The sequence below is a fragment of the Ceratotherium simum genome, chromosome 2, assembly GCF_057802395.1.
Source record: "Ceratotherium simum simum isolate JZ-2026a chromosome 2, ASM5780239v1, whole genome shotgun sequence".
Lineage (NCBI taxonomy): Eukaryota > Metazoa > Chordata > Mammalia > Perissodactyla > Rhinocerotidae > Ceratotherium > Ceratotherium simum.
In genome coordinates, this window is record NC_141901.1 from 40,445,519 (window position 1) to 40,467,750 (window position 22,232).

At 52.4% G+C, this 22,232-nt stretch overlaps 1 protein-coding gene across 5 annotated transcripts in view; it reads left to right on the forward strand.

The window, feature by feature from the left end:
* Positions 1-20,025, forward strand: part of IQGAP3 (IQ motif containing GTPase activating protein 3) — a 37,967-nt gene extending 17,942 nt beyond the window's left edge. For all 5 annotated transcript variants that reach the window (XM_014791999.2, XM_004436220.2, XM_087441709.1 and 2 more), the window contains 19 exons: positions 3,002-3,085; positions 3,252-3,323; positions 3,423-3,492; positions 6,553-6,761; positions 7,472-7,624; positions 7,921-8,084; positions 8,678-8,902; positions 9,773-9,913; positions 11,862-11,946; positions 12,363-12,595; positions 12,933-13,065; positions 13,199-13,301; positions 13,953-14,079; positions 15,367-15,454; positions 16,349-16,561; positions 17,030-17,196; positions 17,508-17,609; positions 18,061-18,169; positions 18,857-20,025. In XM_014791999.2, coding sequence (XP_014647485.2) covers positions 3,002-3,085; positions 3,252-3,323; positions 3,423-3,492; positions 6,553-6,761; positions 7,472-7,624; positions 7,921-8,084; positions 8,678-8,902; positions 9,773-9,913; positions 11,862-11,946; positions 12,363-12,595; positions 12,933-13,065; positions 13,199-13,301; positions 13,953-14,079; positions 15,367-15,454; positions 16,349-16,561; positions 17,030-17,196; positions 17,508-17,609; positions 18,061-18,169; positions 18,857-18,970 — 2,592 coding nt within the window. In that variant the 3' untranslated portion in view covers positions 18,971-20,025. The remainder of the gene's footprint in view (positions 1-3,001; positions 3,086-3,251; positions 3,324-3,422; positions 3,493-6,552; positions 6,762-7,471; positions 7,625-7,920; positions 8,085-8,677; positions 8,903-9,772; positions 9,914-11,861; positions 11,947-12,362; positions 12,596-12,932; positions 13,066-13,198; positions 13,302-13,952; positions 14,080-15,366; positions 15,455-16,348; positions 16,562-17,029; positions 17,197-17,507; positions 17,610-18,060; positions 18,170-18,856) is intronic.
* Positions 20,026-22,232: the final 2,207 nt, after the last annotated feature.

Below are 22,232 nucleotides of genomic sequence, written 5' to 3' on the forward strand. Positions count from 1 at the left end.
TGATCTTTTGGCCTATGAACAGTAGTGGCTAAGAGCATGAATTCTGGAGCCCAGACTCCCTGGGTTTGAATCCCAGCTCTACCACTTATTAGCTGTGTGACCTTGACAAGTTACTTACTCTTTCCCAGTTTCCTCATGTGACCAATAGGAACCTGAAAATTGTAGCACGCACCTTATAGGGTTGTTACCAGGATTCAGTGTGATAATATCTAAAGTGCTTCTAAACAATGCCTGGCAGATAGGCAAGAACATGGTGTAAGTGCTAGTTACTATCATCATCACTATCCAGAGGGTTCAGGGTACAAAAGTGGCTTTTAGGTCCCTGAGGGGAGACTGGAATAAGATTTAGTAAGACATCAGGTTTAGACACCAGGAGGACTTCCTGACTGGAATAGGAGTGGTGAAGAGGTGGTAGTGGTTAAACAGAAAAGGGCTGCGATCCCTTAGGGACAGAGCTTCTACCTCTTCTCTCCAGCCAGCCCTTTCTGTTTTTATAATTCCAACCTGTGGATGGTCCAGTGTGGCCTCTGAGACCGACCCACGAGTAACTGGGACACGAGGCCAACTGGGAAGACAGGCCTCAAGCCTGGGTACTTTAGAAGCCAGGAAAGATGGGAGTTGAGCAGAGACCTCCCCGGGTAGATGTGACCTGGTGGGCCTCATGGAGAAGTTGGCAGCGTAAAAATGCTTTGTTTAATAAACATCTCTGAATGCCTGGTATCTGCAAAGGCTGCCCCTTGGCACTGGGCAAGGGAGGGAGATGGGTGTGAGACACCAGATAAGGGATCACATGTCTCCCCTCGCAGGAACTGGAGTACAGTCATGTTAGACGTTGTGATAGTAGGGACACAAAGACAACCAGAGAACGCTGAGGGAGACAGATGCATGGGCTGAGACTGGCAGATGGCCCTCGATTATGGTCCAGGACGTGTGGGGTTTGGAAACTGAAAGCTCAAGCTTTGGAGTCAGAGACTGGAGTTTGCCTCTGGGTCCTAGCACTTCCGGGTCCTATGACCCTGGGCACCTTACTTAAGCCCTCGCCAACACTCAGTTTCCTCATTCACGATGACAGTACCTGCCTCATATGTTGACTGTAAGGATTAAGTAGGAAAATTACATATAGCACTTAGTGCAGTAAGCGCTCCGTTGGTGATAGCCATTATGAGATGTTAAATTTCAGGGCATTGGTCCCAGAACTCAATACAGAACCTTAGTAATCAGCATTTAGTGGTCTGAATCATGGGGAGTCCTCCCTCCTGAGTGAGACTGGAATTTCACACCAACTCCAAGGAGCTGAAAAGCCACGCGAACAGTGGGAGAGGGGATAGAGTCAGAGGGTGCATTTGCTGTCAGTCCTGGAGCTGTGCAGGCTCTGGCCTGGGTCCCTGGAGACAGAGAAAGGGAGAGGTGGCGCAGAGCCTCAGGCCGCTTGCCCTCTAGCTCTGGGGAAGTGAGAGTCAGAAATGAAGCCACTCAGATGTGCTGAGACTTTAACTCTCTCCGGAAAGCTCTGACTCTGGCCGGGACCCCAGTCGGCGTCCTAAACTGTAACCAATCCAGATTGGGAGGGCTCTTCTTTAAGGAGGAGCCACGTGGGGGTGGGTAGGGGGTAAGAGCAGAGAGGAGGCCCCTCTACCTTTCACTACAGCAGCTGTCCAGAGGGTATCTCAGGCAGTACCTGGAGTGGGAGAGGAAGAAGTGCTGAGGAAAGGCATGGAAGTGGGGCGGCCTGGCCTCTAGGCTCCAAGATGGACAGCGGTGTCACGGGGCCAAGCTGCCTCTTTTACACCCTGTCCCAGCAGGGGGACAGTGTAAGCCTGAGGGGAAATCCTGGCCAGGAGAGCTGGCTTTAGGAAGGGCTGGGGGGACAGTTGGCTGAAGGGGGATGCTCTTAACACACCAAACTGTGACAACGTCAGTGATAGAGTATCCTCCAGGGCCTGAGTGCCTGGGAGAGGTTCGACAGGCCCTGAAAAACAGGAAGGATTTTGGTGGGTAGAGATGGGGGAAAGGGTTGTTGCAGGTGGTGCCTGAACAAAGGTTCAGGGGCAGGAAATCATAAGTCTTGTTTAGAAGAAAGTGAAATGTCTGATGTGGCTAGAATCCTTGAGAAAGAAGGACCAGTGGAAAGTCAGATGGGGGGAGGGGGTCAGGTGGTTGAGAACTCTTGGAAACTGAGGCTGGGAGAGACATAGTCCAAGTGGTGCTTTAGGAAAATTCATCTTACACAAGCTTGGGGCGAAAGGGAAGAAGCCCCTAGGAAAGAGACCAAAATGGAAGGGAGCCATGAGATTTGTGTTTGAGTGACCAAAGGGGATGTGATTTAGGGTGGAGATGGTCATTTGGACCTTTTGCAGCAGACCAGTCAGTCTGATGAGACTGACAGCTGAATTGCTTACTGAATTACATAGGGGTCGGGAGCTGGATGGTGTGGTTGTAAAGAGAAGCACGAGTTATGAGGGCTTTAGTGACCTGCTGCCTCTTGGCAGAGATGGTGGGCACACCACTCTGTGCCTGTACACACTTTCCATCCATGCCACCATGTGCCTCTCCAGACTGTGCATGTGAGGGAGATGGAGTGTCTGATAGTGTGGAGGTGATCTCTATATGGGTGTTTGAGTGTATTTTGGGGGGATATGGTGCATGCTTTGGTGAAGTTGGTGAGTAGGTGTATGCTTTATTAATATCTTTGAAGCTTGTATCTTACAGTTGAGTTTCTGTGAGGAGGTGTTGGTTAGCATGGTGTGTGTTTGTGTGATGCATGCATGCGTGTGCAGGCTGGGACCAGGGAGTGTGGCAGAGGGCATGGTTAGCTACGTGCAGACATCTGGTCTCCCCCGTGAAGCTGGAAGTTCTTTGAGAACAGGGCCAGTTTCCCCTTCCCCCTCTACTTGTCTGCTCCTGCCCTTCCCTGGAGGGCCCAGGGTGAAGCTTTTCCCACAAGCCTCTTAGGTCAACAGAGACCAGCTGGGGTTACCTCTTTTTCTCTCCTAATGCGCAGGCTCACTGGCGGCGTTACAGGCAGCGGAAGATTTACTTGGAACGGCTGCAGTATTTAAAAGCAAATGTAGACACCATAATCAAGGTAGCTATCATGATTGGGCGGGTTCCTGTCTCTCTTGAAGGACCCTCTGAGAACAATTTTTCAGTCCTCTCACCTCCTTGTGACCTCTGGAGATGGTTGAATTGGCCTGGGTCTGAGGACAGGCCCCCAAGCCTGGAGCTCTGAGGCAGTGTGTCTCTCCTTCCAGATCCAGGCGTGGGCCCGGATGTGGGCAGCTCGGAGGCGATACCGGAGGCGTCTGGGCTACTTCCAGAAGAATGTGAGTGTCATCCTGCTCCCCGTCCCCATACCCAACCTTTACCCATGAGACCAGGACAAGCATAGCCAGCGGCCCTCTTCCCGTCTGTGTTCATGGCAGGTTAACTCTGTTGTGAAGATCCAGGCATTCTTCCGAGCCAGGAAAGCCCAGGATGACTACAGGATGTTAGGTAAACTGCCTGGTTTCCCTCTGTCTGTGCGAGTGTCTGTCTGCACAAGTCTCATGGCAAGGCAGAAAGTCATACCATCCCACAGCTTACAAATTGTGGAGAAGTTGGAGAAGTTGTCCTTCTTGAGTGCTTTTCTCTCATCGACAGCTGATGTCCCCAACCTCGAGCATTTCTTAGGACCTGGGGTGGGTGGAGGAGTAAGGAGACGTGCTCCTGCCTTTGGGGATCCCCCAGTTTGATGGGAGAGATAGGAATCCCCCCAGAGTCAGAGTGGTCTAGATGTCCCTCCTGGAGCTGCACAGCAGAAAAGGGGAAGGTACAAGTTGTCTGTGTGGGAATGTCGAACAGCAGTTGTAACAAAACTCCCCTGCCTACCCCAATAGCAGCCTCTCTTACCAGGTTCTGTCTGTACCAGGCTTAGATTATCTTCCTGTTGCTACCACCAAAGCAAAAAAAACAAAGGATCTTTCCCCGCTCACCAGAGTTCCAGCCGTCTCCCACTTTCCCCTCTTCCCTGGCCCCTGACTCTCCCACCTCCCACCCTCCGTGGCCCAGCACACACGAAGCCAGGTGGGGCGTGTGGAGTTCTTTCTGCAGTGCTGGGGAACTTGAGGAGAAGCCCTTGAGGGAGCTCCATCTTCTTCCTGTAGTTCCCCGTAGTTGGGAGTGCGTTTAAAGCCTTAAAGAGGTCCCTCTAGGCTGCTCTTGGCTCCTGTCCTTAAAGTGCAGAAGCCCAGCCTTGGAGGTCCCGCTCCTTTTTCTGAAGAGGACTGGAGGTCATCTCCAGCCCTTCAGTTCCTAGAGAGGTGGGCCCCTTTCCTTTCTGGGCCTGAGGCCACACTCCTGGGCTTCAGGTTGGATACACTGTTCAGGACTCATCTCCTTCACCTCCTCAGTCCCTCTTCCCACTGTCCTGCCTGCAGGGGCGCCGCCTGCCCCTCTCTGGCCTCGGACACTTGGCCCATCTGCTTCCGAGCAGCTAGCTGCTTCCCCTCGTTACCTCTCCCCAGCCTCGCCCCTTCTATTTTTTCTCTTGCTATTGTGCTAATACCACTGTCCAGGCCATCCTTTGTCTTCTTTTTCTTCTCTTTAGTTTATAGTTTTTCTGGAAGGACTTGTTTTTCCTAGGTCTGTCTCCCAATTTCATTAGCCCGAGCTCCTCTCAGGACACTGCCACTTATTAGCCGTGTGGGTCTAGCCAAGTTACTTAAATTCTTCATCACCTCAGTTTTCATCGAATCCAAGATGCCATCAGTTGTCTTAGATTCCACCATTCTTCACTCCTCGAAGACCCATCCTCCACACAGTAGCCAGATTCATCTGTTAATCCTGTCCCTGGGCACTTGTCACTCTCCTGGTTAAACCTTGTCAGTGGGAAAAAAAAGGCGGGGGGCAACCCTGGCGGCCTAGTGGTTAACTTTGGCTCGCTCTGCTTCAGTGGCCCATGGCGGACCTACACTGCTCTGTTAGCCGCCATGCTGTGCTGGCGGCCCACATACTAAAAAATAGAGGCAGATTGGCATGGATGTTAGTGCAGGGCAAATCTTCCTCAGCAAAAAAAAAAAAAAAAAAAAAAAAATCCCTGTCAGTGACTCCCCATTGTCCCGGGGATAAGTCCAGTCTCCTAACCCCGGCTTCCAAGGATCCCTGTGATCCAGCCTCTCCCTGCAGCTCTGGCCTTACTGACCCCCGGCCCTGTCCCTCCCATCCTGCGCCTTCTGCGCTGTGCTCCAGACACCACTGACTTCCAACACTTCTGCAAACAGCTGTGTTCACTCACTCTCACCTCCTTTACACAGACAATAGGTTAGGCCACACCTCCTCCGGGAAGCCTTTCTTCACTCCCCAGGTGGGCTTGGGTGGTCCACTTTTGTTCTCCCAAAGGTCCCCATGCTCGCCCCTCTCAAAGCACTAAAACCACACTATAGTGAACTGTGGTTGATTTGTCTAGTTCCCTTATGGACTACCTTTAAGGGCAGGGCCTAGTTTTATTCATCCTCAAATCCGACTCCTTCATTTATTACTAGCTGTGTAACCTAGGGCAAGTTGCTTACCCTCTCTGTGCCTCACTGATCTCATCAGTAAGTTCCAGTGTCATGACCTCACAGGGTTGTTTTAAGTGTGTAAAGCACTTAAGAACAGGGGCCGGCCTGGTGGCGCAGGCGGTTAAGTGCACGCGCTCTGCTGCGGTGGCCCGGGGTTCGCTGGTTCAGATCCCGGGCGCACACCGATGCACCACTTGTCAAGCCATGCTATGGTGGCGTCCCATATAAAAAAGTGGAGGAAGATGGGCATGGATGTTAGCCCAGAGCCAGTCTTCCTCAGCAAAAAGAGGAGGATTGGCAGATGTTAGCTCAGGGCCAATCTTCCTCACACACACACACACACAAAAAAGCACTTAGAACAGTTTCTGTCCCATAGTAAACTTTATATGTCTTAGTTGTTGTTTTGTTGTTATTCCCTGTAGCTTTGCTCAGGGACTTCTCTTTGCTCAAATACCCATTCCAAAAGAGATTCAAGGAGAATCACCACCTAGCTCTGACCTCCCTGTATTATAAAATCCACTGAACATTCCTTCTACCTGTGGTCCCCGCTGTGCAGACCCTCCCGACAGAGGAGGGTTGTGTGAGGGGCAGGCAGGGCTGAGTGGAGGCTGATAGATGGAAGTGAACTCAGGATGAAGGATGAGAGTAAGTTGGCCCAGCAAGACTGAGGAGTAAATTGGAATGGGGGGCCCAGGTCATCAGAAGGAGCTAGGGCTCCGACTTTGTTGTGGGAGGTCCCTGGGATCGCCCCAGGTTGGGGGTGAATCCAGAGGCGGGAAGGACAGCTGTTACATCATACCTGGGTATAAGATAAGGAGCCTGGGGCCAGGACTGGCTGGGAGGCTGCCACTGCCCTTCAACTGCAAGCAGAACCAGTTAGAAAAGGACTAGGGGTTGGAGACCTGCTGGCCCAAGCACAGTGGGGACTGACAGTGGGGTAGCTGGGGCACGGGGCTGGCAAGGAAGCCTCTGGTGAGGGCGTGTCTAATCCCGACGCCTCTTCCCTTCCTGCCAGTCCATGCGCCCCATCCCCCTCTCAGCGTGGTACGCAGATTTGCCCACCTCTTGAATCAAAGCCAGCAGGACTTCTTGGCTGAGGCAGAGCTGCTGAAGCTCCAGGAAGAGGTGGTCAGGAAGATCCGGTCCAATCAGCAGCTGGAGCAGGACCTCAACCTCATGGACATCAAGATCGGCCTGCTGGTAAAGAACCGGATTACCCTGCAGGTGAGGGGCCCCCTGGCCCATCCTCTCCCCCAAATCCAGCTGCTTCTGGAGTGGTGACGCTGGTCATTCTCTGGTTGCTAATCAAATATTTTCTAAATGTCTGGTTTTTATCACCTGGCTCAGGTCCTTGTTCCCCTGGTCCTCTGCCCTCCTAGTAATTTGTTGGGGGCACGCAATCTAGTAGAAAGAGCCCTAGACATGGAATTGGGATGCCTGGCTCTGCTGAGTCCTGGTGATGGGACTGTGGGCTGCTCATTTAACCTCTAAGTCTGTTTCCTCATTAGTCAAGTAGGAATAATGAGATTGTCCACCTTAGCAGGCCAAATGTAGAGATAGATATGAAAGCTCCTTAAACTGTAAATGACCATACAAAAATGCAGTGACGGGGTAGAAGTGATACGGTGATATCTCCACCTCCAATTTGTACCACAGCCTAATAAGAAATAATAGCAAAACCAAGACACAATGCCTCAGCCTGGAAACCCAGTGCTCTATGGGGACTCACCCTGCGAGAGAAGAGGTGCCAGATGGAGTCTCGGGGCAGTAGGAGGGGCCCTTTCTCACCTTAGACCGTTTATCTCTCTTGGTTCTGCCTTGAATACCTTGAACAGCAGAAAGCCCTGGCTTTTCAAGGTGCTGATTCTAGACCATATGTTCTGTGCTGTGTGCTGGCCTGGGCTGGTTGTATCACCGCTCCCCCGCCCCTGCAGGAGGTGGTCTCCCACTGCAAGAAGCTGACCAAGAAGAATAAGGAACAGTTGTCAGATATGATGGTTCTGGACAAGCAGAAGGGATTAAAGTCGCTGAGCAAAGAGAAACGGCAGAAACTAGAAGCTTACCAGCACCTCTTCTACCTGCTCCAGGTGAGCAGAGGACTTTGGAAGGAGATGACTCCACCATCCCCTGAGGGTCTGAGACCTTGAGGCCTTCATGTCTGTGCCTTTGCCTCCGTGTGAGGTGTCCTTTCCCATAATCCTAATGCCTTGACCCCAGAGAAAGAGACTGCCTCCTCCTGTTTGTCTGGAATGTTTCTAGTACCCCCAGGAAAGTGTGGCAGTGCTTTCTCCATTCCAAGTTCCCATCAGGAAAGCCTTTCTTTACCTAGTCACTAGTCCTCAAGGTGCATTATCAGCCATTCCTGTCTCCCTATTGCTTGCAGACTCAACCCATCTACCTGGCCAAGCTCATCTTTCAGATGCCACAGAACAAAACCACCAAGTTCATGGAATCAGTGATTTTCAGTCTGTACAACTATGCCTCCAACCACCGCGAGGCCTATCTCCTGCTCCAACTGTTCAAGACAGCGCTCCAGGAGGAAATCAAGTAGGTTTTTCAGATGCAAAGGAATGGGAAGAGAATGGGTTAAGAGATGCCACTGTTGGCTCCTTCACAAGGTGACAATTTGTTGAGGTCTGTGGGTAGAAATGGAATCAGAAAACCTCTTTCCTGGGGCCAGCCTGGTGGCATAGTGGTTAAGTTTGCGCACTCCACTTCAGTGGGCCAGGCTTCACAGGTTCGAATCCTGGGTGCAGACGTACACACTGCTCATCAAGCCATGCTGTGGCAGTGTCCCACATACAAAAAAAATAGAGGAAGATGGGCACAGATGTTAGCTCAGAGCCAACCTTCCTCAGCAAAAAGTGGAAGATTGGCAACAGGTGTTAGCTCAGGGGCAATCTTCCTCACACACAAAAAAACCTCTTTTCTCTGCCTCATGGGGTGACTATAAGACATTTCCTAGGACAGCACAGTTGAGGACATGGGCTGACATGTTGGTACAAAGGGTGAGACAGACATATCAGGACACTCCTTAAGAGGAGGGACCAGAGCAGGCTTTGAAGAGTCAAAATCACAAAAAGGAAAAGCAGCTATTTGTCCTACACAGAGACCAGCTTCAATGACCTCTTCAACCACAGGTCAAAGGTGGAGCAGCCCCAGGACATGGTGACAGGCAACCCAACAGTGGTGAGGCTGGTGGTGAGATTCTACCGTAATGGGCGGGGACAGAGTGCCCTGCAGGAGATCCTGGGCAGGGTTATCCAGGATGTGCTGGAGGACAAGATGCTCAGTGTCCACACAGACCCTGTCCACATCTACAAGAGCTGGATCAACCAGACTGAGGCCCAGACAGGGCAGCGCAGGTGAGCAGACAGGTAGAGGGAGAGCTGTCTTTGATCTGCTTTGTCTTGGGCCTCACTGGGGAAGCTTTGGTGTGCTTTGAAGGTGGCATATAAATGAGCATGCTGATTTATGCAAATATGACACCAGCCCTTTAGGATGAAATAAGGTAGCCTTTTAGACCTCCTCTGGTAATTAACACGGAACTGATGTAAATGACACTGGACCTGGTGTGCTTAACATAGAATGAGCACAGATGAATATGCAAATATGTTTAATTGCTGTGTCAGTGCTTGCAAATGATACGTCAGCTTTGCTGGGAGTTGGGATATGGACTCATGGACTTGTTATTGATAGGGGTATAGATGAATATTCAGATTTACAGATGAATAGGCAAATGAGATAGTGAGAGAAATAGGTTGGCCTTATAGATTGGAGGCGTTACTCAGGTGCATAGGTACTAGGGAAATGGAGCTGCTGAGGAGAGCAGGCAGTGCTTGTGGCTTCTCTAGGTGGCACACAGGCTTGTAGGTGGGAAGACCACAAGGCCCTGGCCCAGTCTTTCCCGTTGCCCCAACTGCCAAAGACTAGATGCAGGGCAGCCCTGGTCTCCTCCAGTTCCCCTTAGTCTTTCTACAGACTCCAGGTTTCCCTCCTATACTCTTCCCCCTCTCTCTGGGTACTCCCACTCTGCTTCACCTTCCACCACATCGCTCCAGTCCTCTTTGAGTCCTTTTTCCTCTTCTGGCCTGATCCCCTTAAGCGTGCTGGGCTACCCTTAGCATGTGTGTATGAGATCTTGTTGTTAGATGAAGAGTTTAAGGGGTAGGGTCCGGGGATGGGAGGCGATGGGAGGGGACTCTGGCTGATACCTTGTCTCTCTCTGCCCACAGCCACCTCCCCTATGACGTCACCCCAGAGCAAGCCTTGAGCCACCCTGAGGTCCAGAGACGACTGGACATCTCCCTCCGCAACCTCCTTGCCATGACTGATAAGTTCCTGGTGGCCATCATCTCATCTGTGGACCAGATTCCGTATGTGCAAGCCCACTCCAGCCTGGGTGCGGAGTCTCAGGAGGGCCAGGCCACAGTGGGAGAGCAGAGCAGTCCTGACGGGAGGAAGGCAGGAAGAGAAACGGGGCTCGGGGTGCTCAAGGGCTTCCAGGAGGTGGGTGGAGAGTGCTTGAAGCCCCTGCTAGAAACTTGAGCTGGAATACAGCATTCAGGTCTGTGTGCGGCCTGTCAGGACACCACTGGAGCCAGAGAAGGGAACTTCACGTGAGTGTGGGGACATATTATCTGAGAGCAAATGGGGAAAAAATGGGACTCTTCAGTCCAAAGTCAAAAATAAGAAATACTTCAAACCAGTAAAGCACTTTATAGTTCTCTCCTTTCTTAAAATTTGGTCAATAAGTGTTTTTTAAAAAGCAAATGACTGAATGGGGCTGGCCCCATGGCATAGCAGTTAAGTGCACGCGCTCTGCTGCTGGCGCCCGGGTTCGGATCCCGGGTGTGCACCGATGCACCGTTTGTCAGGCCATGCTGTGGCGGCGTCCCATATAAAGTAGAGGAAGATGGGCATGGATGTTAGCCCAGGGCCAGTCTTCCTCAGCAAAAAGAGGAGGATTGGCATGGATGTTAGCTCAGGGCTGATCTTCCTCACACACACAAAAATAAATAAATAAAATTAAAATAATAAAATAAAATAATAAAAAAGCTAATGACTGAAAACGTTGACAAAGTGGGTCTCATCTAGATCATCACTCAGCCAGCCAGCCTTCCTGGTCTCAGTGCTGGCAAGGGGGGGTGCTGGAGAGGGGAGCCCACAGAGTTCATGCCCCTGCTCCCCAAACCTGGAGAACAGGATTAAGGGTGTACAATTAGGACTCAGAAAAGATTGTCCGAGGGGCAGGCCCAGTGGCGCAAGAGGTTAAGTGCATGCGCTCCACTGCGGCAGCCCGGGGTTCGCAGGTTCGGATCCTGGGCATGCACCGACACACTGCTTGGCAAGCCATGCTGTGGCAGCATCCCATATAAAGTAGAGGAAGATGGGCATGGATCTTCCTCAGCAAAAAAAGAGGAGGATTGGCAGATGTTAGCTCAGGGCCGATCTTCCTCACAAAAAAAAAAAAAGAAAAAAGAAAAGATTGTCCTAGGGCTAATAAAGGAAAGTACACAATGAGCTGTAAAATTCTGTCTTTGGTACCCTAGGAGGTGGAAATAGCTTTTAAATGAATTTAATTAAATTTGTAGGTGGCACATCCATAATAGGAATAATAATAATAATAATGAAGTCTAGCACATTTGAATAGCACTCTACTGTTATGAATTACTTTCACAGACATATTTTCACTTGATCCTCAGAAAAACCCTATGAGATAGAGAGGGCAAGAATGATCATTCCCATTTTCCAGACCAGGGAACAAACTTACAAGGGGAAGGAAACAGCCTCAGCTGATGTCTCTTGTTAGTGGTGGAGTCAGGACTAGGGCTTCTTCTCCAGCTCACTGTTCTCCTCGGGCCCTGCCTCTAGCCCCAACCAGGCACCGCACACGTGCTCCGTGATGACAGACAAGGTTGGCTGCCTCAGATCCTCCCAGGCTGTCCTGGGACAGGGTTCTGGCTATGAGTGTCAGACACCCAAGGTACAGGCTAAAGGTGCCTCTGTGGGGGAAGGCAGGATGGATACTAGGATCTGGGATGTCCCCCAGGGGACACTGAAGGGGGCCAGGTTGGAGACTGTGTGAGGGCTTAGTGGATGACAGGGCCCTGGTCCTGGGTACTGACATGAGGGCAGGAGGGAGGGACAAGGTCCAGCGATGTTTGGAGAAAGGCAGCAGGGAGCTGCTGGATAGTGCAGGGCTAGTGCTTGAGCTCAGCTCTGGTCGGCTGAGCCCGGGGAAGGAGGGATGGGCAGGCACTCGGGCCCTGAACTCTGGTCGAGATGGGCAGAATCAGAGGGCACCTGTTGCTTTGTCCCCAGCTACGGGATGCGATATGTGGCCAAGGTCCTGAAGACAACTCTGGCAGAGAAGTTCCCCGATGCTATGGAGAATGAGGTCTATAAGGCAAGTTTTGTCTCCCCTTCTCAGCCTCCCAAGCTCACCCTGCTGGTGCCTGTGAACCCCCAGACTGGGACCAAAGGACAGAAAACCCTATGCTATGAAAATCCAAGAAGGATATTATTCCCCGCCCTGTAAATTGACCCTGGCTCACCAGCAGGGTGGCAGATGGGAAGGCACCTGGGACCTGAGCTAACAGAGTGGACAACCCTGGACTTGTCGGGAGTTCTGGGTTCTGGTCCTAGCTCTTGCTCAAGTTTGCTGTGTGACCTTGAGCAAGTTGCCTGCCAGCTCTGGGTCTGTTTTCTGTAAAATGACGGGGGTGGCCCAGATGGTCGTTCCAGCCAAGTGAGCTGGGAGAGGGGCTGGGGCTGTCAAGGCGGACCCCAGGCCGCTTCTGAGACAGTCTCCTCTGCCCTCAGGTGGTAGGGAACCTCCTGTACTACCGCTTCCTGAACCCAGCTGTAGTGGCCCCAGACGCCTTCGACATTGTGCCCATGGCAGCAGGCGGCGCCCTGGCCACTCCCCAACGCCACGCCCTGGGGGCTGTGGCTCAGCTCCTGCAGCATGCTGCAGCTGGCAAGGCCTTCTCTGGGGAGAGCCAGCACCTGCGGGTCTTGAATGACTATCTGGAGGAGACGCACCTCAAGTTCAGGTCTTGGGTCCTGGCATCCTATTCCTCCCCTTTTCTCCCCTCTTCATTCTCTTTCATGTCCCACTTCCCCTCTCTGGAATCCATGAGGAAGAGAGGCATAGAGGTGAAGAGTATAGTTAGCAAGCTAGAGGATAGATTGTTAGAGGGATCTCCAGTGGAGAGAAAAGAGGACTATTGATGGAAGTTGGCTTGAGGGGACACTGGGAGAGAGGTAGGCCTGGACAGAGGGGCAGGAGCCTAGACCGGAGAGTCAGAGTTGGCTTGGGCTGATGGGAACAGAATATGTGTGGGGGTGCTGGCCGGCCCCACCCCTCACATGCCCTCCCTCTGGAGATAGGAGGTTCATCTGCCGAGCATGCCAGGTGCCAGAGCCAGAAGAGCGTTTCTCAGTGGACGAATACTCGGACATGGTGGCTGTGGCCAAACCCATGGTGTACATCACCGTGGGGGAGCTTGTCAATACACACAGGGTAAGGGGCCGCAACCTAGAGGGCGCTGGGTAGGAGGGCAGGGCTGTGGAAGTCTCTGATGGGGTGGTGGGCTGGCCTTTGAAGGAAGGCCCGGCCTGGACCCTGCATCTCATTTTCTCCCTCCATCCTGCAGCTGTTGCTGGAGCACCAGGACTGGATCGCCCCCGACCACCACGACCCCCTGCATGAGCTCCTGGAGGACCTTGGAGAGCTGCCTGCCATCCCTGACCTCATCGGTGCGTGCCATCCTTAGCAGCTGGGGCGGGCTGGGGGCTCTGTAGGGCAGGATGGACAGGCAGGTGAGAAGGACATGTGAGCATGCCCTCTCTTGAGGTTTTGTTTAGTCTGGGATGTGTGCCAGGCAGCTAGTTACACACCCTCCCTCCCTCCCTCTGGTCCTGAGACGGACACAGACTGATATGGAGAGAGTGGACAAACAGTAGAGGGACCCAGTACCATCATATAAATGGCCAGCTAAATCATGTGAGATAGATGTGGAGGGCTTAGGGCCTGTTTGGGGTCTCACAAGGTTTCTCTGATGAGGGATTTCAGGAGCTATGCAATGGGAGGAAACTGGCTTACAGGGCTAGAAGGGCAGGATGAAGGTGGTGACAGATAATTGAGAGCCAGGAGTTCCAGGCTCAGGGAGGCACAGACCCTGCCCTCAGAGCACCTGGGCCAAGGGTGTCGGGGAGGCACATCCCCCGTAATGCAAGGGTAAGCCCTGTGGGTAACAGCCCTTCAGTGCTCAGGGTTGAGGGCACAGGGTAGTGCCACGGGACAGTGTGGGAAAGCTTCCAGAAGAGGGGCGTGTGGAGCAGCGTATTTACCATGACCCCATCTGAGCGTGTGTATATGCTTGTCTCTCATTCCTCACCTCACCGCAGGGGAAAACATAGCTGCAGATGGGAACACAGATCTGAGCAAGTTGGAAATGTCCCTGACACTCACCAACAAGTTTGAAGGGCTAGAGACAGATGCTGATGACGCAGATGCCCGGAGCCTGCTTCTGAGGTGGGTGAGAGCGGCTCGGCCCCCTGCCGACTTGAGCCCCGCCCAGGCTGGGAAAATGGCCCTACTCTGAAGTGGCCATTCCACCTACTTTCTGGGTCTCTTATCCTTCAGAAAGTTCCCCCTGAAGCCTAACTGACATTACCCTTGCTGCAGTCCCAGCTGTTTTCCTTCTGGCAACCTCAGCTTTTTGCTGTGTTGTAGCTGAAGGCAAAGGAACAGATAGGATATTGGCAACAAAGGATATTTGCATATTGCATATTATATGTTATCATTTAATCTTAGAAACAAACTACGAGGTAGCTGATGGTTTCCCCGCTTTACCGTTGAGGAGAGAAACTCAGGTTGAATGACTTACCCAGAGTCCCACAGCTGGTCGGTGGTGAGCTCATGTTCTAAGTCCCCGTTCTTGTAGAGTGATAGTCAGGAGACGGGCATGAGCTTTGCTTCCCCAGTTCTGCAAAAGTGAGGAAGGACCCCCAGAGTGCTTCGCTGGTCATATGGGCAGAAGAGGAGCTGAGTCACCACCTCGGTCTCTCTCCCAACAAGGCAGCCCCCTCCGCTCATCCATTTACCCCACAAACAAGTGAGCTGGGTGTTCAGCTTGGTCCTGCAATCAAAGGCCTTATAGCAGGGTGGGGCTAGGGGTGAACACACAGCCAGAGAGCCACCAAGAGAGAGGTGGGTGTCAGGTGCATTGAGAGCTAAGGAGGGGCCGGCCCCATGGCCTAGTGCTTAAGTTTACCGCACTCCAACTCAGAGGCCCGGCTCAGTTCCCGAGTGCAGACCTACATGACTTGTTGGTAGCCATGCTGTGGCAGCGACCCACATACAAAATAGAGGAAGATTGGCACAGATGTTTACTCAGGGCAAATCTTCCTCAGCAAAAAAATGAAGATTGGCAACAGATGTTAGCTCAGGAGAGCTCAGGAGAAGGGACACCTGGGTAGGGAAAGGTCTCACAGAGGATGAAGTGCATAGTTCAGCCCAAGGACTCAAAACAATTTCTGGGAGGGCAGAGGACACAGAGATGTGAGAGAGCACAGTGTGTTCAGAACTATGATAGGTCTGTATCATCAGGCCCATCAGCCCACCTTCTGGGTCTCCCTCTTGGGTTGCATTCTCCTCACAACACTTCCTCCATCCTCGCTCTCTCTCCTCACTTCCCAAGCATCCCTGGCAGCCATGATTCGGGGCAGGGTCCACTTCTCCTCAGCTGTCTGGCCAGCCCCATGTCCAGACCCTTCCCCTGTCCCTCACCTGTCCCCCATCACTCCCCTTCTCCTGCAGCACCAAGCAGATGCTGGCTGACATCATGCAGTTCCACCCTGGGGACTCCCTCAAGGACATCCTGTCCCTCTCGGCACCCAGAGAGCAGGTGAGTGGCCAGGCTAGCCCACAGGTACTGTCTCATTCACCCCCTCCCTCACCCCACCGGCATTGCTGATTCCTTCCCCTGGACCCCACCCACAGTCTGCCACCTGTGCTCACCAGTAATGAGAGCTCTAGGGGGCCAAGGCCTCTGCCCTTGAGCCCCAGAGACCTACAGGCTGAGGAGAGCAGCCCTAGCCTTGGAGAGCCTCAGGCTGCAGAGTCCTGGGACTACACCTCTCTCCCTACTCCCCACTGAAACAGAGTGAGCTCTGCAGGGACGCCACCACCTGATGTCAGTGCCAGGTGTCCGGGGCGCTGAGGGGGGTGCCGAGAGGCAGTCTGGGCAGCTACCCTGAGGAGCACCGAAGGGGGCACTCAGCAGAGGGAGTGGGCCACTTGAAGGCCTGGAGGCAGGAGAAGGTGGTAAGTGGGTGGGGGCCAGAGGCAACTTGGGCCACCTGGAGTGAAGACTAAGCCAGGGGCTTCCCAGAGAAGAGGTGGGGATGGCCAGTAGAGACATGTCCCCAAACAGAGGACACATGGAGGGAAATGCCCCCAAATACCCTGGAGCCATCACAAAGCTCCACTGTTGGGAAGTTACAGCCAATGTCTGTCTGGAATTCTTCATGCTGTAGCTTCTGCTGGGTCTCCCTTGGGCCACCCCTCCCCTGTGATGATCTATCAGGCCCTGCCATGTCTATGATGTTCTACTTTGATGTTCCTCACGGGCCACCCCACCCCCCGTCCCTGCCCCCCAGAAACTGGGCTCTGGGGGCACTCTCCTGATGATACCTGAAGTGCCCACATTTCCCTTTGTTGCTGGTGCCCCTGCGGCCTACCCTGGCTTGGGGCAGAATGGTAGAGCCTGGTAGATCCCTCCAGCATCTCTGTCCCCCAGGAAGCGGCCCACAAGCGGCTGATGTGCCGACGCCAGGCCTGTGAGGCCCAGACCCCAGCGCCCCTGCGACGACACCGCTCGCTGACGGCCCACTCCCTCCTGCCGCTGGCCGAGAAGCAACGGCGGGTCTTGCGGAACCTGCGCCGACTCGAGAGCCTGGGGTTGGTCAGTGCCAGTGACAGCTACCAGGGGCTGGTGGACGAACTGGCCAAGGTAATGCCCTGGGCCTGGGATCTGGGGTGGGGTGTGTAAGTGTGTGTGTAAGTGAACTCACGTGCATACTGTTGGTACCTCAAGAGCAGGCCTCTCCCTGTGTAAGTGCCCACCCAAAATTGTCACCAGCCAAGGGAAGGCCAAGAGACCTCCAGAGGGTCCTTTTTGAAGGAAAGTTCTTCAAATTAGTCAGGGAAGGGGGTGTTCTTGCAACTCTTTTTCTTAAAAAACAAGGAGCCTTGAAACAGTTCCTCCTCAGTGGGGGAGAGGCTCCGAAAACATCCTTTGAGGGTTTGGGATGGAACCCTTGAGATTGTCCTCCTCCCAGGAAAAATAGCCTTGACGTCTTCCTCTTCCTGCTTTTGCTGAAGATCCTCACAGTGGGTGGTTCTTGGGCCTGAGTCGGGCCCTGAGGTTCTCCTGCCAGGAAGGGCCAACTCACCCCTCCCTTGGTCCCCCCAACCCCAGGACATCCGCAACCAGCGCAGGCACCGGCAGCGGCGGAAGGCAGAGCTGCTGAAGCTTCAGGCCACATTCCAGGGCCTGAGCACTAAGACCACCTTCTATGAGGAGCAGGGCGACTACTACAGCCAGTACATCCGGGCCTGCCTGGGCCACTTGGCCCCCAGCTCCAAGTAGGTGCTGCCTTCCCGCACTCTGAAGGTGACCTGTGACCTCTCACCCCTGTCCATGTCAACCTTTGCCCCACTCCCTGCCAGCTTTGAAAGGGGCATCTCACCCCAGCACGGCACGGTCCCTTCCTGACTCGGTCTTTGGGGCTCGCTCACAAAGTCTTGGGCTCAAGTGCAGCCCCCCTCCTGTGTCTTCTACCAGCAAGAAGTCTTCCTTGGGGTCAAATTTCCTTCCTACCAGCCACAGAGAGAACTAGTGTCTTTGGTGTTACAGAGTTTGTTGCATGAATTCTCTGGGGCCTTGTTTTAATCAGGAGTTCTGGCAAAGGGAGGAAGCAGCCATCTCTGCATTACACTGCTGCCCAGCTCCTGGAGAAGGGTGTCCTGGTGGAAATTGAAGATCTTCCCATCTCTCAGTATGTGTCTCTGGAGGGCAGAATGTCAGACCCTTCCTGTGCGTTAACCTGGGGGTGGAGCTCTGGGCTGTGCAGCCGGTGGGAGGGAAGGAGAAGCATGGTCCCTGCCTGAAGGAGCTGTCAGAATGATGGCAAGACAGGACATCTGCAGTCAGAAAGTTAAGGGCAGTGGGCATGCTCCCACAGTTCACACCCCGAGGCAGAGGAGGCCGGGAAAGCTTCCTGGAGAAGAGAACAGCTGATTAGGGCCGGGCAGATAAAAGAGATGTGGGAGGTGAGCAGAAGTAAAACTGGGAGAAGACAGAGGGCTGTGCCCCCAGGAGTGACAGAGGGAAAGTCTGGGCTCTGGGTGACACACACCACTGCCCAGGATGAGAGCAGTGGGTGGCAGAGTGGGGCTGAGGCCCTGACAGAGGCAGTGGGTCCCCATTTTGAATCCTGTTCCTGATAGCTTCAGAAATGTGATCTTTGACATCACCCCTGGAGATGAGGCGGGAAAGTTCGAAGTAAATGCCAAGTTCCTGGGAGTGGACATGGAGCGATTTCAGCTTCATTATCAGGTGAGGGGACACTCCCGCAAGCCCTCAAGACACCTGCTGGGCTTTAGGTGCTAGCGGGAAGAAGGGAGGCTGGGCTAGCTTCCCAAGGCCTCCAATGACATCAGCTCTGTTCCTTACCCAGTCAGTGTCAGCTGTTCCTGAAGAGAACGGTGAGGGTCTGTGCAGCCCAAGCCCCTCTGTCCCTGTGCCCTGACGCAAGCCCCACTGCCAAGCACCAGGAGAGTGGAGTGGGCTGGTGAGGTTGGGAGCAGGATTAATATTTGAAGCCCCATCGCATGTCAGGGACTTTACACGTTGCCTCATTTAATCCTCTCCACTGCTCTGAGGCATTATCCCTATTTTACAGGCTTTGAGGCTAACAGGTTAAGAAGCCAGCCTAAGTCATACGCCAGTATTCAGTGAAGCAGTGATTTTAAATCCAAATCTTTTTGCTCTGCTGTTTTGCCTTTCGAATGAGAAAACTGATTTCAAGCCCTGGTTCTGCCTGAATTGACATTTGGTCCAGTCACTGTACCTCTCTCTTGGCCTTGGTTTCCTCATCTGTGAAGTGGGGTTTCAGTGCCCCACTTCAGTGGCCAGTGCCATGGATGACCGTGAAAGCCTCCAAGATGTTAGCGTTTTATAGGCTGGCTGGGCTGCAGTGAGGAACCCTCAGACTCCCCTCCCTGTCCCTTCCCTCCTTTCTAGGACCTCCTGCAGCTCCAGTACGAGGGTGTGGCTGTCATGAAACTCTTCAACAAGGCCAAGGTCAATGTCAACCTTCTCATCTTCCTCCTCAACAAGAAATTCTTACGGAAGTGACAGGCAATGGGTGCTACCTAGGCCCTTCTTACCTCGCTGGATGCTCTTCTTAAGACTAACTCACTTCTCCGCTTCCCTGCAGACACCCAGAGCTCAGGACTGGGCAAGGCTCAAGGAGTCTCACCTCTTCCCCAGCTAGAAGGAGTCTGTCTCTCTGGCCACAGGCAGGGTCTCTAATTGGCTAAAGTGAGCCTTGCCTCGGAGTATGGCCATGTGGCCTTTAAGGCCCAAAACCCCATGGTTTTCCAGCCAGCTGGTAGGGTATGAACCCAGGGCCTGCCCTTTGGCCTGGGAAGGCTATTGCTCTTGTGTCTGCTGCTGCTTTCCCGTGGTCACCCCAGTATTACAAGCACTGCCCTGGCGGCCTGATTTCTCTCCACCTTCTTTCTCTCTGCAGACACCAAAGCCAGGGCCAGGCTCCCTATCCCACTCCCACGTCCTCAGCAGTGCATGTTCTGCCCTGTTGGAGCCCAGACCGCTCTGCCACGGTGATGCCTCACACCCAGGCAGTGTGGTTAATGCCCACGTGGCATTGTGGCACCGTTGTCCTCTGTGGCGACATAGGCAGGAAGCCCCTCCATTAACCTCAAATCTCACTCCCTTGTCTATGGTGTGTTTTATATGTGGGTCACTACGGTATTTATTCTCTCTCCCTCCCACCCCTACACTCGGGATCACTGTGCATCCTCAGTCATGGTTTTAATTCTTTTCATCTTTTTGAGCTCCGAGAAAGAGTTCTCATTTCCCCTATTTAAACTGATATTCATGCCGATCTTTTATACCTTGTATATAAAGTCACCTTGGGTCAGGGGCAATAAGATTCCACTCATGTTTAAGATCTCATTATTTCAGCTTCATACGGTACAAAAAGCAGTCTTTCCCTTTTCTCCTTCACCCTCAGGACTCTCGCACCTTAGAGCTGACTCTTCCAGGCAATTCTTATAGATCTGCACTCTTGTCTCTGCCACGGTCTCTCTCTTGTCCCCACATCTACCCAACTTCCCGTCCCTGTTGTCCTTCTGATTTCATTTTAATAAAAGTGGCTGTTACCCCCACATCTGTTGTTAACCCCTTATTTCATTTCCTGCAGAGCAGGCCTCCAAGTTCTGGGACAGATCTTCCCTGAGAGATCTGGGGAGTGCTTCCTGCAACCTCTCCAGCCCCCTGCCTGCCTCCGATGTGGGCCCACTCTGCCAGCCTTGTAAAAGCTTAATGAGATGTGGCGTTTATTCCTCTCTTCCCGCCCCCAGGGGACAGAGAGGAGGAAGGAATACTTAGGTTTCGATTCTGCTTTTATCGGCCACTCTGAAGACTAAAGCCAAGAGGAGGAGAAACCAGTCCGAGTTCTACTCCACCCATTTTGCACACATTTCCAGCAGGGTTCTGTTCCGGGTCTTGGGTGACAACTCCAAAGGTGCTGGAGCCACAGTTCAGTAGGTATTGCAGGTTCTGCGCTCTGATCAAAATCCCCCTTCCAGGAGGCAAGCCCCCCTCCCTTCCTCCCTGCTTTCAGGAAGCAGGGAGGGAGGTCTGTGGAGGAGGGGACAGTACAGACACCTGCCCTGACATCTGAACTCCCAAGCAGCCCCTGTTGGGCACCCACAAGTTCGCCTGGTGCAGCCTGCCTCCCCACACTCTGTTCCATTCTGTCACTCAGGATCTATCTTGCTGTCACATTCAATCTCAGTCACATCCTCTTCCCCTCTTAACATGTCACAGCAAAGACTTCAAGTACTGCCTTGCTCTGGGTGACAGTGACACATACCAGTGGATCCAAGTTTCTACACATGATCAGTCATCATTAAAAATCTCACACTCACCAGTGGCTCCAAAACTGTCCCACTGTGAGGCTCCCCCACAATCACATGATCTCAGCTGCATATACCACATATAGATATATTACAATAGCTACTGTTATTGAGGGCCTGTCATGGGCTAGGATATTTAGATACATTTACTCCTCACAACAACTCTACAAAGGTAAGGGGTCACCGTCTTTGTTTAACTAATGATGGAACTGAGGTAAGTAGGGTCGGATAATTGCCCAAGGCTACACAGCTAGTAAGGGGTAGAACAGGGCTTTAAACTCAGGCCCACCCACTCAGAATTTACATTCCCCTGCATTCTCTGAGAGAAACATTTCCACCTCCTTCAACCCACCCTCATGCCACTCTCTCAAGTCTACCCCTCTCCTCCACCCTAGTGATGGTCTCTGATGAGCTTCAGTTCATCGATGTCTTTTCCTAACCTTCGATGCTCAAACTGAGATACAGGCACTTAACTCCTATGGGTGGGAGTATACACCAGTGCAACCTCTCTAGAGGACAATTTGGCAACATCAAAAGTGTAAGTTCAGGGTGCCAGGACAATTCAGTGGGGAAAGAGTAGTCTTTACACCAAATGGTGCTGGCACAACTGGATATCCACATACAAAAGAATGTTGGACCCCTACCTCATACCATATACAAAAATTAAAATGGATCATAGACCTAAATGTAAGAGCTAAAACTATAAAACTCTTAGAAGAAAACAGATACAAATTTGCATGACTTTGGATTAGGCAATGGTTACTTTTTTTTTTTTTTTTTTTGTGAGGAAGATCAGCCCTGAGCTAACATCCATGCTAATCCTCCTCTTTTTGCTGAGGAAGACCAGCTCTGAGCTAACATTTATTGCCAATCCTCCTCCTTTTTTTTCACCAAAGCCCCAGTAGATAGTTGTATGTCATAGTTGCACATCCTTCTAGTTGCTGTATGTGGGACGCGGCCTCAGCATGGCCGGAGAAGCAGTGCGTCGGTGCACGCCCGGGATCCGAACCCGGGCCGCCAGCAGCAGAGCGCGCCCACTTAACCACTAAGCCACGGGGCCGGCCCTAGGCAATGGTTTCTTAGGACACCAAAAGCACAAGTGACAAAAGAAAAAATAGATCAATTGGACTTCATCAAAGTTAAAAACTTATACTTCAAAGGACACCTTCAAGAAAATAAAAGGACAATACACAGAATGGGAGAAGATATTTGCAAATAATATATCTGATAAAGGACTTATATCTAGAATGTATAAAGAACACTGGCAACTCAAAAATAAAAAGAACCCAATTAAATGGGCAAAGAATTTGAATAGCCACTTCTCCAAAGAAGATATATGAATGGCTACAATAAGCACATGAAAAGATGCTCAATATCATTAGCCATTAGCAAATGCAAATCAAAATAATAAGATACCACTTCACCCCCACTAGGATGGCTAAAGTAAAACAGGT